The 18,515-nt window shown below is 52.7% G+C and overlaps 2 protein-coding genes and 1 long non-coding RNA gene across 3 annotated transcripts in view; all 3 read left to right on the top strand.

Moving 5' to 3' along the window:
* Window positions 1-18,515, top strand: part of LOC119090310 (serine protease 44) — a 28,640-nt gene that overhangs the window by 1,494 nt on the left and 8,631 nt on the right. Inside the window, exons 2-5 of the mRNA XM_037213096.1 lie at window positions 626-1,118; window positions 1,475-1,584; window positions 4,127-4,504; window positions 4,823-4,917. Of these exons, the coding sequence (XP_037068991.1) occupies window positions 626-1,118; window positions 1,475-1,584; window positions 4,127-4,504; window positions 4,823-4,917 (1,076 nt within the window). The remainder of the gene's footprint in view (window positions 1-625; window positions 1,119-1,474; window positions 1,585-4,126; window positions 4,505-4,822; window positions 4,918-18,515) is intronic.
* Window positions 6,542-7,920, top strand: LOC119090312 (uncharacterized). The gene is made up of 3 exons (XR_005093206.1): window positions 6,542-6,636; window positions 7,013-7,136; window positions 7,483-7,920. It is a non-coding gene; the product is annotated as an uncharacterized LOC119090312 (long non-coding RNA).
* LOC119090311 (retinol dehydrogenase 12) lies at window positions 12,427-18,508 on the top strand. The gene is made up of 2 exons (XM_037213097.1): window positions 12,427-12,460; window positions 17,361-18,508. The coding sequence occupies exon 2, from the start codon at window positions 17,381-17,383 to the stop codon at window positions 18,434-18,436; it is 1,056 nt and encodes a 351-aa protein (XP_037068992.1). The 5' UTR covers window positions 12,427-12,460; window positions 17,361-17,380; the 3' UTR covers window positions 18,437-18,508.

Here is an 18,515-nt window from a genome sequence, read left to right as displayed (position 1 = left end):
ACACACACACACACACACACACACACACACACACACACACACACACACACACACACACACACACACACACACACCACACACACACACACACACACACACACACACACACACACACACACACACCACACACACACACACACACACACCACACACACACACACACACACACACACACACCACACACACACACACACACACACACACACACACACACACACACACAATTATATATATAATGTCAGTGTGAAGGGGTAACACTCTCAAAGCGAGTCAAGAGCCCAGGCCGCTTGTCCCCTGAAATGGCATACTACACTAGTAACTCGCATCAATACAATCACCGGCGTCGCACATGTGAGGATCATACTGTAAAAATTGCAAAGCATGCAACTGAACACATCGCCAGCTACGCCAACAAAACACCGCAGCCATTGGTGAATTTGCCATGGTTTCCGGGAGACTGCGTGGGAGGATCGCATCCCTCCATGCGGGAAACGTGACACGTTCGTGTGTCACGTGTTTATGAAACCGCTGCGACCGCGTTTCCTTCAAACGCAAAGCCTGCTTGTCAGCGGTCCACTGGTTACCATGACGACGGTGCCTCACCGCTCTCGCCTGCCTGCTTCAGGCCGGCTGCCAGAGTTTGGAAGCTCCCATACCAGGGGTTTCCGGTCAGGAGGCCCCATCCGAGCCGCAGGAGAAGGCGTCCATCACTAAGCGCGTGCAGGCTTCCTGGCTGCGTCCCGGTCCGGGGGAATCGGGTGTGGATGGAAGCGAGCCGGCGCTGACACCACAGGAGGAGGAGGAGGAAGAGGTGCCCTTCACGGAGAGGGTGCCGGCAACCTGGCTGCGTCCCTTGCCTCCTGTGTCGGAGGAGGAGGAAGAGGAGGAGGAAGAGGTAGCCTTCACAGAGAGGGTGCCAGCTTCATGGCTGCGCCCCACTCCCTTTTTCCCCGAGGAGGAGGAGCCCTTTGGTCTACAGGGACGCGAGCCTCCTCCTCAGGAGTCCCCAGCTCTGGCGGGCCGCATCCCACCACTGGAGCAGCTCGGGCCCAACGAGTGGGTCACGCCGTTCCGGCTGTCTAAGATGTCGGTGCAACCTATCCAGCTGGACTCCTGGCGTAAGTGCAAGTGCTGCCCAACTTCTCTCTGTCACAGCAGTACTAGCAAGGTTTTTTGTGCACGCATACTAGGGTATCCTTGTCGTCGGTCTGAACAGCCCCGAATATTCCCGAGCGATGCCTTCGTGTCTGCCATCCATAGTGTAGCATCCAAACAGAATAATCATAAAGGTTCACATGCTTTCGGCTTGCAACATTGCCACTGTCTGCGCACCAGGCTTTGCTATATCACAGCATGTTTTCTCAACTGCGGTTTGCAAATGCAGATTATTTTATTCAAAAGTCTGCATGCCATCGCGTCTAGATGAAGAGACTATTTCGCAGTAACCTCTGACCTCTTCCGGTTTTACCCACAGTGCCCGATTACGGCAGGTTCCGACTGCGGAACGGGGTAACGGCCGAGTTCACATCACCGAATTTCCCAAAAGACTATCCTGGCTACATCTGGAACACGTGGGAGTTTATAGTAAGTAGTTCTTTCCTCATCATACCCTTTGAAGCTGTCCGAGCGGTTCATTCTTACGTGAGGTTACAACTTGACGCCAGGATGCTCGGCGTCTTCCCCAACGAAGATAGATGTCCAATAGCAGGTGCGGTCGAAAGAGCTCTAATCCAAACGGCTAATAACCAACCCAACAGAAGATAAGCGCAGCAATACCAATTGTTGGGTTATTTGTGAACGCATGTGACTGCTCCTGTCATAAGCGCCGCCGTTTCCGGTGAAAACCAGCGCAGTGGACGCTTACTGCGGGGTGATTGGATCGCCCAGTCTCCATGCACTTTTCACCACGAGTACCGGATGTGTTTTGACCTAGCATTATATCATATGAATAGGGACATAGCAGGCTGGAAATGGCTATGGGAATCAGCACTAGTACCTTGTCACCTTGCACTGTACGGATAAGACAGGTCATCACGACAGGATGTCGTGAATTGAAATCAGACATGGCTTGTTTTAAGCGATCGCCTCAGATATATGGTCTCCACCTCAGAGGCATGCCTATATATCATATGATGTAGTATATAGCAATATAGGGCAAAAGCCCCCTCCAAAACCTAGCAGCATTGATCATTACGTCTTGCTGTATTTTAGGCGGTGCATACATATGAATACATTTGCCATTTCACGTGGCAAATGTCGTGAGCGATTGCTGTTGATCAGCTATTGTTTGTCGTTAGTTTGAACCCCGGGGCATGTAAAAGTACGCGGCTTATCAAAGCTTTCTACTGCATTTTACAGAACGAGCTTAAAATCATGATTCCTTGAGATGATATTCAACACTGGTAGCTGCCTGCTAGTAAAGCATTGCCACTGTTGTGCTTTAATTCAGACATGTGTGGACATTTCTCCAGCCAGACGCACAGAACAGACGCTGTACGGATCGATGCGAAGTTTTCACCCGCGTGGGGTTCATCCCTTGTCCTATTGTCATCCAGGACCTATCGTTCCGACCCGATGCCTCTGACAGCCAGCCACAGCGCGTGCCAGAAGGGATCATGCTTTGGCAATTGACAGGGAGGCACTTTTTGTGTGTATTGGTGGGGAGGCAAGGCGTGCAAAACGAAGTGTTGAAAAGATACCGCAGTGGCATGGGCAATGATGAATTGGCAACTTGCATTTCCAGATTGCCGCGGTGTTCATTTCTTCTTCTTTTTTGTTTATGATCCGATCGCGTGGAAAATGTCACACAAGCAGAGGGTGTCAGTAAGCTCTGATTGACGGACAGGTTATAAGCTGAGTCCTGGTTTAAGCCCGAGGTTGTGCAAGCTTATTCTGAGCCAGAGACGGACTCCGCCTTTTTAACTTATGTCGATTGCTTACACATGAGTTAGGCAAAGTGTGTAAGGATTTGAGCGTGTATCCCGGTGACCATGAGCCGAGATCACTCCGAGGCATGGCCACCACAACCCTGAACCCCAGCAGTGCATCAGCTCTGCGGCTGAGCACCTGGCGACACAGGTCCTGGTATCTCGGCGCCAGGCATGGTCAGGTGTAGGCAGCGGGGACGAGGGCTGGGGGAGGGGTGGCTGGAGAGTGGGTATGGGGTCGGAACAGGAACAAAGGATGTGTCCCACTCTCTGATCGCCCAGGTTTGTAATGGCGTAAAATCAGGGTTTTTTCCTTGCAAAGACCGCCCTGACAGGGCAGGGTCCATCTCTCACCGAATCAATCTCGCACCGTCCCTGGCCATTTATTGGGTATCATTTATATGGTTGCAAGAACTTGGAGGATCCGTTGGGAGATTTTCGAGCTTGGTGCAGATTTAATGCATCGGAATGGTTCATAAATAGTTTTCCATGGCCAAAGTTTTGAAATTTGGCATTTTGAAATGGTCGGACGCGCTTTGGCGGTTAGCACCATGGCAAGACAATATGTCCTGCGCTCTCAGACCTTGGTGCTGGCTGCTGGGTCTCAGTGATTTGAGTAATATTGAAAAAGGCTGCCAGACTCAGAAAATGACTAAAATATCCTATGCGTAGTATGCTTAAGAATAATGGCAAGTCCTGGGTGGGCCCTCGGGCTATTTATGCACATAACATATGCTTTTGCATATGTGTTGGTCCACACATCGACAAGTAGCCATGCTCCCGGAGGTCCAGTTTTATCCACCATGCCCAGTGAAACCTCCAAATGACAGGCCATCTTCTTTTTACAAAATAACGCAGTGGTTCCCGACGCTGCAAAGACAGGATATTTTTCCTGACCGAGGTCTCTCTTATCTAACTCAATCCATATCTGGGCGTTACAATTTTGGATCAACCGTTTTTGGCTCATTTTGGAGGTCAACCCATAGCCTAAAACATTTCGGAGGTCAACCCATGGCCTAAAATATTTCGGAGGTCAACCCATGGCCTAAAACATTTCGGAGGCCGACCGATGGCCAAAGGCAGAGCTCCGGTCCTCGCCTCCCGAGCGCTCCCAACCGGCCGCCGGTGGCGCCGCCTACCGGTCGACGGCCGCACTCGACTGGCGACGGTGGCACCCTCACCACTCCTCCTCGCCGCAGACGGAGACCGCCGGCGCTGACCTCCGGGTGACATGCGACGTATTCGAGCTGGGCAAGGGCGACTTCTTGCTCGCCCGGCCGCAGGGCGAAGGCCGCCGGACCTTCCGCGCCGACGCGCGGGACGTCGAGGTCACGGCCTCGGGCCAAATGCAGGTGGAGTTCCGCTCGAACCGACTCGGCGGGGGCCGCTTGCGCTGCAAGGCGCACGCCTCTGGCGGCGAGAAGCCGGCCGTCGAGGCCAGCGCCGTGGTCGACACCGACCCCTTCATCGACCTCTCGAAGCCGATTGACCTGAACGCCCCGATCTGCGGCCGAACAAAGGCCGCGAAGCGCATTGTCGGTGGCTCGGAGGCGCCGCCACATGCCTTCCCCTGGCTGGTAAGTGGGCGGGACGAGTGAGGCGCCGCCACATGACTTCCCCTGGCTGGTAAGTGGGCGGTGACTGGGCAGTCACTGGTGAGTGGGCGGGACACCGAGTGGTTGTTCGCCCCAGTTATCATGTAGATTGGGTCACGGTAGACTTGTGCGGCCGATCTTACCAGGTGAATTGCGCGCATGAATAGGTGCGCTTATTATGTGCCAGCAAATCACATCGTCAGTCGACGGCTGTTCAAGTGATGCGTCTTTTGTGTCGTCTTGTTTCTGTTTTTGTTTCTGAATTTGCTGCTCGCAAAACCCTCTGCTGCACCGTTTCAGGTAGCGCTGCAGACCGGTCGTTCGAAAGTTCAGTTTTGCGGCGGAAGCATCATCAACGAGCGCTACATCTTGACGGCCGCTCACTGCGTGGACGGGTAATTAATCCTGATCAGACAAGCGTTCATAATGAAAAGTCAGCCACCTGGGTGGGAAGGGAAAGTCAGGTGTGGACCTTATTCAACAGCTGCTCCCAATACATTGCTAGAGCCTGCTCAGAGTACATTCATGTTAAGGGCCACAAACGCCAGCAGACGTCTCCTGACACTCACAGTGACGGTGGCAGTAGTTACCCAAGCTCACATCTCTTGCTTCAGTTTTGTATTACGCGTTGCTGTAAGCTCGGTGATGTGCATTATGGTGTAAGGTTGCAAGAGCCGTGGCTTACATGTTGTCTCCAGCCACCACGTTTTGCCTGCAATGAGCAGTGAATAAGTAAACAGCAATGACGTCTGCAATGAACATGTTTGAAAACTGCGCAGCAGCCTGGTACGCAGCGCCGGGCTATTCGCCGTACACCCGATCGCATTCTCCCAGTCGCCGCCCGCTTATGCGAACAGGGCTACAATATTGTTGCGTGTTTTTTGCACCTACATGTACATCCTCAAAACGTCTATTCCAGGCGTACACCCACTCGTTTGGCCATCGCCGTTGCCAAGCATAAGCGGGTAAATGATGAGTCTGAAAGAATCTTCCGGGTGGAAGATCATCAACACGAGAAGTAAACAACCGGCAACGCAAGAGAAACGAGTCGTAGCGATAGCAAGTAAGTACAAGACGGAAATCTGCAAAAGATGATGGAGAGGGGAGCTATAGCTCTCTCTTCTCTATATAGCAGATTGAGAGAGCTCTATATCTATCTCATATCGCGAGATGCGATGAGAGACGGAGGAGGCGAGAAGAGAGAAGAGAGGAGGATCAGGCGAAGAGAGGGGGGAAGAGAAGAGAGATGAGAGACTGAGAAGAGGAGATGAGTAGGAGAGAAGAAGAGGCGAGGAGAATAGAGAGAAAAGCGAGCGGAGAGAGAGGAAGAGTAGAGAGAGAGAGAAAGAGAGAGAGAGGAGAGATCATAGGCGTAGAGGCGGAGAAGAGAGAGAGAGAGATAAGTATCTCTCTCTCTCTCTTCTCTTTCTCTCTCTCTCTCTCTCTCTCTCTCTCTCTCTCTCTCTCTCTCTCTCTCTCTCTCCTCTCTTCTCTCTCTCTCTCTCTCTCTCTCTCTCTCTCTCTCTCTCTCTCTCTCTCTCTCTCTCTCTATCTCTCTCTCTCTCTCTCTCTCTCCTCTCTCTCTCTCTCTCTCTCTCTCTCTCTCTCTCTCTCTCTCTCTCTCTCTCTCTCTCTCTCTCTCTCTCTCTCTCTCTCTCTCTCTTCTCTCTCTCTCTATCTCTCTCTCTCTCTCTCTCTCTCTCTCTCTCTCTCTCTCTCTCTCTCTCTCTCTCTCTCTCTCTCTCTCTCTCTCTCTCTCTCTCTCTCTCTACTCTCTCTGCCATGACACACCCGCTGCTGATTGCCGCAGACTGCGAAGCTCACTACGCTCACTGATGGCGCTTGAGAACGGCTGGGTTCGGCCATCTGCCTGCCGGAGGTGCGCTGCCAGTCCCGTGTGCCCTCCACCTGCTACACCAAGCGCCTCGCCGTGCTCGCCGGCTGGGGCCTGCTCAAGTCAGAGTCGCTGGTGGGCGCCAGCGCTGTCCAGTTCGTGCGCGTGCCCATCATGGAGAACGCCCGACTGCCAGAGCGATTATGCGGCCGACCGGATCGGTATCACGCGCCGAATGGTGTGCGCTGCCTACCCGGAGGGCGGCAAGGACTCGTGTCAGGTGAGGCCACATCTGCCGACGGGCGCCTGTGACGTCACGCGAAAGCGCGTCATGTGAAGGGTGGTCACTGTCGGGTTAAGACGAGGTGGAAGCTCGCACCTGTCAGGGGAAGCTAAGCGACGACGGGCAGGCGTGCTTCGATTCTTTCCCTGCTCGGAACGATGACGTCATGAACAGACCCCCAGCGGTGATCAGCATGCAGGTCTGTTCACAAGGCACGTGGGCACAGAACGGACAAAGACCGCATGCATGACCCAACTGCGCACACAGGTGTCTCTGCGCATCACATCGCTCCTTTCGGAGCCTACCTCGGCGCCCCGCTCGGCTGCCTGCATGCTGCTGACCCCCTCCCCCCCCCCCCCCCCGCTGTCGACAGGGCGACAGCGGCGGCCCGATGGCCGTGGTCGGCGACAATGACATCTACACTCAGGTCGGCGTGGTCAGCTTCGGCAAGGGCTGCGCTCTGCCCGGCTACCCGGGCGTGTACGCGCGCGTCTCGGGTGAGTACTTACCTGGTACTAGTACTGCCCTGGTATAACAGCGCCTCTCGCCTCCCCGTCTGTGTACTCTGGTCCTCGGGTCAGCTGCCGGCGTGCGAGGAGTTTGCTGCCAGCCGATCTTCCTGCTTGTGCCTCTGGAGTCGCATGCACCCTTCTATTCGCGGATTTTTACCGTGTTCTTTTGCATGCATCGGCATTGAATTTTGCTCGCTGAGGATTCCATGTATTTGGGCAATTACCGCATCGCCAACCAAAAAGGAATCTTGTCACATATCAACTTCTGTGTAAGCATCTCCTAAACCGCTTGGCCCCTGGCACCCGACTGACATCAGTGTGTGATTTCCAGAGTTCGGAGACTGGATTCGACGCAACAGCAAGCTTTAAGAGAGCTCAGGCTACCAGAGGCTGTTGCTCGACAACGCCCGACTAGCTGTTGTTACACACGACAGTGTTCGCTGTTAGTTATATGCTGGAATTCCCTGGGTGCAAAATATGTTGGTATTATCTTGGATTCTGTGGCATTTTCAGCTTTTGCGATGAAAGACAACGTCGTTTTTCACTCGTTTAACATCATCGCCTTGGTTTGATGCTGCTCTTTCACTATTTAGATCGCTTATTCTCTCTCTTTCTCGTTTCGTTGTTCACCACGACTGTTGCAGTCAGCTAATCAACCTCGGCTCGCATGTAACCACGTTTATAAGACGCGCCGTCAAATGCCCCATTTCTGGCGCATGGATCATAATGCCTCCTTCGCGAAATGTTGACTGCTGTGGACTCATGTTGACTTCTTCTGATTGTTGACTTGTGTAAATATATTTTTCCTATGGGATAAAGTCTATTCAGAACAGCCAACAGAAAAGGCGACGTAATGATAGCCTCACACACAATGTTGGCCTGTCTCATGCGGTGTTACACTGTAATCAGTTTAAGAATTGCGGCCCATACGAACCAGCGTACCTCACATACCATCCGCCAGTCCATGACGATGTGATGTTAGCCAACGATCTGAGATCGATATCACAGCACGACTTCTGTCTCTGGCCACGGAACAGTTACCCGTCCGAGAACCCCATAAGCGGATAAAACGCTCCCTCCTGGATAAACGGTCAACAGCATTCCTAACTTCGAGTACATGCGGGAGCAGAGACCAGCACCAGTTCCGCGCACTCCCGGCTCCGCGTCAGTGACATCGCACCGCGATCTCGTGCAGCATCGAACCGCCTGAAGGCAGGTGGTGGGCGGTGACGGGACCCTGTGCGTCACATGGCGACTTAAATGGTTGGCGCCATGCTAACGCCGATTTCAAGCCTATCTTTTCAGTCACTTTATTTGCAGACGCTATCTTTACATTCGCTGCATCTGGCCAACGCCGTCATCAGGCTTCTTGAAGAGAAATCTAGATTAGATTGTGGTTGCCGTCCGCCGCAGAGTCTGTGTTGAAGACGATGTGCTGGTCCGTCGTGTGCTCTTCTTCAGGAGCTGCAAAATACCAATCAACCGCAATACAACAACAGCTTAAGGCAATGGAGGCTTATGCCAACAAAGGTTTTGAATTGTTCCTGAAACGAGCGGAACGCATTCAAGTTCGGGAAATCCCAAAGGACTAAAGTGTTGCCGGCTTTGCAACTTGTCGTCGGTCGACCGACTGCTCTTTGGTGCTCAGTCAGATGACTTAGCCTCTCTCATGATGATACCCTTAGCGCGTGTTGGCCTCCGATAAAGCACTCATACAAAAGCATGAGAATGCATGGAAACCAACGGTGCATCTTATGTACCACTTCCAAGGGAAACGAGCCCTAGTCACATGTGACGTAAATGATGCGATTGTTAGCCGATGAGAAGCGAGTACGACATCGTGTGATGGTCTTCTAAGTCAATCACAGGGCGTGGGATCGACTTGTTATCTCAGAACTATCTTTACACGAGCTCGGGTGGCCGGTTAAGTGCCTTCCGCTCCGGTAGGGAGGGTCAATTTGACCCCACCTAAAATTCCAGAAACTATCAGAACTAGAATTACGAAATTCACAGAGTATTTTATCATGTGAATAAACTCGCTGTTGTCAAAATTTCAACTTCCCAGATTATGACTATCGGGTCAAACAACGTCAAAGTCCCGATTTGTGCCCAAAGTGCCCCAGATTTTCTCATGCAACCGCCGTGAACCGAGATGCCTGTTCTAGGCACAAGGTCATTGGCGCTCGTTCAAGATAAATAGCCTTGACTGACCTTTCGTTATGGTCTGGCATTTCGTTTCGAATGTCATGGGGCACAAAACCATACCAGGGTGCTTTCATTTTTGCATGGCATTATGGTTCTAAAAACAAAATGCTGGCCTGTGTCACTTTGGGACAATTACCTGTTCTGATCTCTAAAAAGTCCATGGACACTGTATGATGTGGTTTCTGTTATCAATTAGTTCAAAATGAGCACCAGAAACTACCCCATACGGCAGGTTCGAGAGTAAAAACACAGGCTGATTTTGACCTTAGGCTGACCTTTATACCTAACCCCAGGTCAATGGCATTCGCTAATTCAGTTGTTGTGTTGCCTAGGGAACTATCTGAGAGGCGTATGATTTCGTCTAATACTCCGTTATTGAATCAAAATAAACGATTCCCTTGAAAACACCTTCGCTCAATCCGTTGCCTGACTGACCTTCCGTAGGTCAGACGCCGTTCTAAAATGATTCCGGAAAAAACCCTCGGGGATCCCATTGACCCCCTACCCGAGAGCGTGTTGAACAACAAATGGCTGGTAATGCGCGGAGGGCGTCTTTTTAAAGCAAGTATTGAATCAATCGCATTCCGCATGTTATGAATAGTTTGTGTTCTCACAGAACAGATGGCATGTGGCGACGTGAACGCTTACCAAGAACGGTTAGATGTCTTCTATCGCATTTTTCGTCCTAAAGAGTTTTGAGAATTTTAGGGACCTTATATCTTAGGACGCTGGAAGTTTTTAGGATTCTGGAGATCTTTACTGCCATGAGATACCACTTTTGTTCTTATCGGCAACAGCTAATCCACATCATACCATGGCTTCAGCTCTCGCTCAGGCCCGCTGACATACCGACTGCCCCCCCCCCCCCTCCCCCTTTTTCCCCCGTAGCTCAGCGCCTTGGTACACGGAACGTGCAGCGGGCCGGCGTATCATCGCCCTTTCTGTACCGCAGTGGACACAGCTATAAGCAGCAATATGGTGAAGTGTAAATATGTAGGGTTCCGGTGCAAAAATTTTCCTGAGCATTCTTTCGACTCCTTGCTGAATGTCGCTCAAGTGTGTCACGCACATTTGCTCAACTATCTCTGTAGCTGGGAACACCATGAAGACAGAGGTCACAGCTCGGAACGAGACGGCCATGAGCGCTCTGAACGAGGACTCCGCACGACAGCGTTAGATGTGTAGTGTAGGATGTGCTCTCTGCCCGTCAATTGATGTTGATCCAGGCCAGACGAAAGCATGACTGCAGATTGGAAGCCGCTATCTCATGGCCAGAGACATCACATTGACACAGGGTATATCCGCTGCTTCACTCGGCTGACATCCGGGTCCAATGTGCACCCGCGGTAAGCTACCAGAGCCGAGGTGACGGGGCGGGGCTGCACTGACTGACCCGACAGCGCACATCCACACACATACACCCGAGAAAAAGAGAGAGAGAGAGAGAGAGAGAGAGAGAGAGAGAGAGGAGAGAGAGAGAGAGAGAGAGAGCGAGAGAGAGAGAGAGAGAGAGAGAGATGAGAGAGAGAGAGGAGAAGAGAGAGAGACGGAGAGAGAGAGGAGAGAGGCAGACGGAGAGGGAGGAGAGCGAGAGAGAGGGAGAGAGAGAGAGGGGGCAAGGAGAGAGAGAGAGGGAGAGATGCGTAGATTATAGACTAGTCTACCATAAAATTTTGCTAATGTAGCGTTATGACACGCGATACCTCTCACATGGTGTGCGTTTAAAGTTTTAGGTGAGGCGGCTGGGTAACAAAATAACACCACAGGACGTTATTCAGGTCGCTGTGGCCGAGCCCGAGCAGTGCTGAACGTTTTTGAAAGCCATTTGGGCTAGTTTAGCGATGGTTTCTCCCGCGCGTATCAGCAGCTGTAAAGATACAAATCCCAGGCTAGAATGATTTTTCAGGTCAGTTAACACCTTGAAATCAATTGAGTACATTAACGATTGCACATATTTTTAACATGGACATGACAAATTAAATGCATATTTTCAGACCTATCAGAAGATGATTATCTGTGCGCATATCACGTGACATCGGCATCGCTTTCCCACAACCGTAAAAAACGTTCACTTCATCTCGTTTACACGCGGCCTGTCACTTTCACTTCCCCTGAGAGAATAAATACCACTCGATAGAATACGGCGCAAGGCCCGCCGCTCAGGTCATGAGGCGCGTGTAGACGGCGTAGCACGCCGGCCGAGACAGCCCCAGCAGCACGCGCCGGCTGGGAGTGCCTCGTGCGGGCACGCCCCGCCCAGCGCGCTCCGCTCTGCCGGCTGACCAGCGGTGAGACCGCCGCGCTCCCGCCGATGAGTGCACGCGGGAATAGAGACGCGAAGCACTGCTGAGGTAGCGTCGCAGGCGAGCAAGCAGCTCGGCCCGCGGGCGTCAGCTGACAAGTGAAAACTGACACCTGGAACACCATCTAGCGCACTTCCTGAACCAGGGTGTAGCGGCACCCAGCTGTGGACATCACGTGCTACCCCTGTGACCGTGGAACAGCGTGGTGACCTTCAGTCCTCATTGCTGCACTGCCTCGACGGCGACACCCGAGTCAACAATATCTCGTGTTAGCTCAGCCGGTATCAAAGCCGTTTGAGTACCACGTGATTCGCCGCGGGCGGCAGGGGCGAGTCGAGGCCAACACCCGGGGAGGCCCCGCCTGCGCCGACCCTTGTCGCCACGTGGCTGGAGCCGCCGCTGGCACCATGACGTGCAGTCGCCGGGCGACGTCCGGACAAGGCCGTGGGTCGTCAGACTGCGCCCACGGCGTGGCGAGCTACGGAGGGGAGTTCGGGCGGCGGCGCCAGCGGTCCTCACGCGGTGAGTACGGCCGGGAGGCTCAAGGTCAGCCTCGGAGTGGGCCGGCCAAATGCGCTGTCACGCGGCGTCCGGCCTGGGCGCGGGGTCTAGTACACGTTGGGGCGGCGCTGTGAGCGCGCAGTGCGTGACGTCGGGGCCTGTGAGGGTGGCGGGGAGGAGGAGGAGGGCGGCAGCGCTGCAAGGCGTGCGGTGTTCGCTGTGTGGCAGCCAGTGATCGTGCCGCGCCGGGTGGGGACGAGACAGAACGCAGCCGGGCGGATCGAGCGTGACGTCATCGAGGTGAGCGGTCCGGATAGGCCGGCACTGCGGCGCCGAGCACCGCCCCAGCCGTGCAGAGAACCGCCCCAGCCATGCAGAGCACCACCCCGGTCGAGCAGAGCACCGCCCCAGCCAAGCATACCACCGCCCCCCAGCCGCGCAGACATCGCCCCAGCCATGCAGAACACCCGCCCCAGCCATGCATATCACCGCCCCAGCCGCGCAGAGCACCGCCCTAGCCGTGCAGAGCACCGCCCCAGTTGCGCACAGGCAGCGGGATGCGCGACATTGTCGAGGGGAGTGGGAACACTTGTCGCACCGATAAGGGACCTCGTACTTTGGACGGTAGTCGAGGCGAGACCGCAGAGCGAGGCCCGGGGGGAGACATGCTTGAACCACGGGGGCATCTGCGAATTGACCAGTTCCACCCGATCCGACCGATGGCGGCGATGCATTCTTTGATACATAATTGTCGTGCAGCCACTAATGGCAGTTCTAGGAGTTTTTCCTTGTCAAGCAGAACAAATGCTTGAAACATTTTCCCACAATATTTTCAGCATGCCGGTATGCAAAATGCTGGTCAAGTACAGATGATGCTCGATGCTGGTCCGGTTTTTCTGCAACATTTGCAATGAGCCCAAATTTGACGTGAAATAAAAAATAAGAAGCAGGTTTAAGTCTCATAGAGGCTTGATACTTGGTGTTCCATGCAATGAGCCGCATTCTCTCAGGGGACGTTGTTTCATCTGAATCCACCAATGCAACACAATTCTTTTAAAACAATGGCAGAAACCGCTTGGAAATGCGCGTGCAATGCGAACAACCTGTAAATTCGACAGCTATCGAGCGTGCTGGCTAGATCTGAAGGGAAACAGCCAACGATGATGCTACGACTGCTGGTTGTCATGGCTCAGAAGGTGGAATTTTCATCTTACTACTGCCCCGGGCATGGAAACGTAGGGTGACATTGATGAGAATGTGACGAGTGCCGAGGCTTTAGAAATATATAAAAACGTAATCATGACAAGAATCGCCAGAGTTTCTGACGTGCGTCTTGGAGACGTGCGCGTGCGATGTCGTGCAGCCCGCCACCGACCGAGCGTTAAATTATCGGAAATACCAGTCTGGCACGGTTACCCGCTCCTTGAAGACGAAAAGGACGTGGCGGTAGCTGTGAGATCAGTACAAGGTGCGATTGCGGCTTCAGGGACTTGACGTAACGTGGAGTTGTCATGGAGTTGTTCTCCAAGCGAACTAGTATTGTCTCCAAAGCGAATATACAGGTGTAATATTCACATATGCCTGCTGTATATCCCACGCTGGTCATCTTGGATGTTACAAGTCACCACACCCCGAACGCTGATGAGATGCTGGTTAATAGCATAGCACAGCCCCACACCACGTGGACTCATGACCGTCAATGGCTCGAGCCACACTAGCTGACGTCAATTCCCCCAAACAGAATGTTGGTTGTCCGCTTAGTAACCCAGAGCGGACACTCTATGTCAAGGCAGGGCATCATAATAAACATTACAGGTATTAGTACCAAAACTTTCTTGTTAATACGTAGGTGATGCCTGCTAACATCAGGGTTGTAGGTTCGTAATCAGTTGTGGGGGGGGGGGGGAGGGGGGTTCAGCCATCTCTCTTTGAGGAGAATAGACCAAATTCGAGGAGAAAACTCGTTTTGCGAGCCAAATTTAACAACCCCTTGTTGGCGTATTTCTGGGATCCGATTTGCCATTTTTCTTCTTACCCCTCCTCGTCCCCCTCCAACCCTCTGTTTGCGAAACTTTACCCGTACTATACGCCGTGGCTTTGTCCATAGATTTCGCTGCGCACAGCAGCGTGGTCTCCTACCAACAAACAATTTCATAATGGAACTCTGCAGTCTCTGATTTCACAAGGCACTACATTCTTAAGCGCTTGAGTCGGACAACTGCGGATGACTTGGCCTTGACATCCTCCATTCTCAGGTTTCTGATGGCGCTGCATTCTCAGTAGACTGTCTTGAAAGCAAATGTGCGTTCAGCATTGACGCAGGCGAACAAGAAGAACAATATTACTGATATCACTATGCGATGCAGTTTTACATGTTACCGGGGCTACTTATTGAGACTCGATGTGCGCTCAGTGTTACACAGCCAGACATGTGTTACATCCGACTCCGATTCACATTCTTCGTCTTCCCAGTCACGGTTTATGCCGGAATGCGTGTTAAAAACATGGGTTTAGCTAATTCTTCGTTTTTCCAGTCACGGTTCATGCAGGAATACTGTTCAAATCATGGCTTTAAGTAATTCTTCGTTTTCCCGTTCACGGTTTATGCCGCAGTACCTGTTAAAAACATGACTTCAACTAATTTGCATTGCTGGAATGGGAGAGAATTGCCTTAAATTATGCCAAAGTGCGCAGTTGCACTTAGACGTTTCAACCACAGGATCAATACTGAAGATCTATGAAAAGGAGCTGTTGCAAAGTGAATGCCTCGTGTGGAAGGATAGCGTTGGTTTACACATGTAAAACGCGATAATTCGTTTTCCCTTCGGGACAAATTCATGCGAACTTGCGAACTTTTCAACGTTCAACATTTTACCTGGTGGTTGCCAAGCCTAGATCTTATGCTTAGCTCGGGTGCGTACTATCTCACGTGTTATCAACAGTCACGTACAAATGCTGCGGTTGTCAATATTTAAGGAAGCGAACAACAGAAAACTCACCCATGAGAATGACTCGGGCATCCCTTTTTCCGCTGTTGTTACGCCACATTTCATCCATATAATGCTGGCTGCTCCTGTGTCTTTCGGAAGAAGCCCGTCAATGCCATTTTCTTCTTTGGCAATATTTATAAGCGACACTATCACTGCGCATCAAACCTGTGCTCCAAAAAGTGATGGATGTCACATGTGCTGCTGCGAACACTTCTGCAGCCCTAAAAATTGTGCGACATTTATTGTGCTGCGAACATTTATTCGTGACATTAGCGCTGCACGAGAGAGCGGATGCTTCAAAACATCAAATCGGTGGTTACGGGTACTGCGAGGGCTTGCACAGTCGTCACATGTTCAGGACCTTACTGCTAGTGTTAATGTACATTCATAATAGGAGTACCAAGTGAAAAACTCATGCTTCAGAGACTTCCATCATTACTTCCACTGATAAACGTCCACTCTCTTCACTTACAATCGACAACAGCAATTTTACTGTCGGCACTTAAGTTTATGGTGTGGCATATGTTTTACATCAGGACACCCATGCCTCATGTTTAATATGAGAAAACTCGTACTTCAGAAACTGATGTCCGTTATTAATTCAGCTGCAAAATCTTTTACACGTTTTGCTGATACGCGCCATTACCTCTGCTACTACCACTTAACACGCGCCCGGTTGGCCGGCTGGACACTCTTCTTTCGGGTGGGAGGGGGGGGGGGGGTCAATTTGACCCCGCTGAGATCTCAGGAACTAAGCGAGCTAGACGTACCAAATCAAAGAGTGTGTTAAACTCGATTGGAGCTCACTTTAAAGCTATGGGTTCCTGGGTCATGAAATTCGGGTCAAATAAGGTCGAATGAGGTTAAAATCCAGGTTGATCTCCAAAGTGCCACAGAATCTAGGAATTTTTTCCAAGCAAAAGGCCACATGCTTATTTAAAATCAGTGACCTTGTATGGCATTTTGAAGGTCATGGTATCAAAATCATGTAAAACTGATTTGAGTTTTGCATCTGAACAAGCGAAAAAGATAACGCTAGCCACTATGTTCCCAAGAACAAAGTGTTGATCTGGATCATTTTGGGTCAGTGTCCTATCCTGGCCTTTAAAAAGTCCATCCCGTTTGGTTCCCGTTATCAATAAATTCGAAATGAGCAGTAAAAATTACGTTGAACAGCAAGACCGTAGAGTAAAAAAGGTTGCTTTTGACCTTGGTCTGACCGTCAAACGTGACCTTGCGGCAATGTTATTTTTCTCATTCAATTGTTGTGTTGCCTAAGAAAGTATCTCAAGAGGTTTATGGTTGCGTCTAGCTAGCTAAAGGATGACGACTTACGGGGCGCCAAAATAGACGCCGTAATAAATAGCACGGTCACTGCTTTGACACGTGTATGAAGTTGATGTCAGCTAGAAAGGCCTTGCACTCATGGTTTTTCCGCATTTTTGTTTATGTTATCAGCTGGAAGATACGCCACCGAAATGTTCTTAAAATCAGTGGAATCATACTGCATCGTAACTCGTCACATCCTCTGACTACTAAGAAAGGCAGACCTCACCCCACAAATGCGGAGATCGGTGCGCACATCCTCTGGTCCCCAGTCGTGTGAGCGTAGTCGAACTAAAATACCCCTTCTTTTCCGCGGGAGCGGATGCTCGGAGCACCGAACAAGGGCCGCCGCTCGTGCAGCACATTTCCGGTGCAAAAACTGGGGTGTGTGCTCATAGTCGCCTCGGTTTTCCTTCTTCTCTTCATCATGCATCTGTGGCTCCGTGGTTGACAGGCGTCAGCTTTCTAACTGGTAACCATTCAATCCAACAGCCGGCGTGGTGTCCGTTGTGTACGGTACGAAGACATGTCGGTGTCGGCTTTCAAAAACAGTTTGAGGCTTCCCTTAATCAGAAATACTTAGTTGCGAGCACCGTACGTTCGTGTGCTGTGTCATGTTAACATTTTTGCCTGCTTCCAAGAGGATTTGTTTAGTTTGGCACCTTTGACCGTCGACCGGCTATGTTTATGCTCTGTATGCATTTTGCCTTATCGTATGTACACGCTGGTCAAATGATGAACTCAAGATGAAGAATACCGCCAGCAAAGTCGTTCACGACGTTTGAATGCTACCTCTACGCTTACGAGGATCTCCTAAACTACTGCCATCTGGAGCAGTGTTCTGCCACCTGGCCGCTCGTGTGACGGCTCCTTTGAACCCCCAGGTGCACCCGAAACCGCCACGATGAGCAGCTACCTGGCGTTCCTGCGCGAGGACTGGCAGGAGTTCAAGCGCGAGGAGCAGGTGGCCCTGTGGACCACCTACGTGGTGGTGCTGGTGCTGATCTGGCTGTGGGCGCCGACAGCGCTCTACCTCTGCATAGGCGGGCTGTGCTACCTGGCGTTCCGGCGCTGGATGATCGGCGCCCGCTGCCGCAGCAACGCCACGCTCGAGGGCAAGACGGCCGTGGTGACAGGCGGTAACTGCGGCATCGGCCGAGAGGCGGCGCTGGAGCTGAGCCGGCGCGGCGCGCGCGTCATCATCGCGTCGCGCGACGTCGGCAAGAGCCGGCTGGCGGCGGCCGGCATCCGGTCGGAGACGGGCGGCGAGGTGATCGTTAAGCAGCTCGACCTCGGCTCCCTCCAGTCGGTGCGCGCGTTCGCGGACGACGTGAACAAGACGGAGGAGAAGGTGCACCTGCTGGTGAACAACGCCGGCTGCCTGCTGCCCACCCGGCGCACCACCGGCGACGGTCACGAGACCACGTTCCAGGTCAACTACCTCGCGCCGTTCCTGCTCACGCACCTGCTCACCGACAAGCTTGTGCGCAGCGCGCCGGCGCGTGTCATCAACGTGTCATCGACGGGCCACTGGTTCACCGACCTCGACCTGAACGACCTGGAATGCGAGCGGAAACCGTACGCCCTCTGGACCCGGTACGGCACGTCCAAGCTGGCGCAGATCCTGCACGCGCGCGAGCTGGCGCGGCGCCTGCGCCAGCGCAGCGTCACCGCCTTCTCCTTGCACCCCGGCGTGGTCAACACGGATATTTACCGCGAGCAGCGTGGCAAGTGGTACCACTCGGAGTTCCTCAAGGGCGTCCTGTTTAGCTACTTCTTCCGCAACGCGCGGATGGGTGCACAGACGGTCGTCTACTGCGCAGTGGAGCCAACGCTGACGGCCGAGTCCGGCGGGTACTACTCGGACTGCCGCCGGGGTTGGGCCAGCGCGCAGGCGCAGGACGACCAGCTGGCGGCCAAACTCTGGGCGGCCTCCGAGAAGATGCTGGGCCTCGAGTGACCCTCCCGCCCGGCTCTGGGTCGTGCGACACGGCGCTGCCGGCCCCTGGGCATGCCCAGTGGGGATGAGGGGGGGGGGG

Source organism: Pollicipes pollicipes, unplaced genomic scaffold (genome assembly GCF_011947565.3).
Source record: "Pollicipes pollicipes isolate AB1234 unplaced genomic scaffold, Ppol_2.1 Scaffold_3087;HRSCAF=3621_pilon_pilon_pilon, whole genome shotgun sequence".
Lineage (NCBI taxonomy): Eukaryota > Metazoa > Arthropoda > Thecostraca > Pollicipedomorpha > Pollicipedidae > Pollicipes > Pollicipes pollicipes.
The sequence above is the reverse complement of the archived record's forward strand: the minus strand, read 5'-3'. Positions and strand labels throughout refer to the sequence as shown.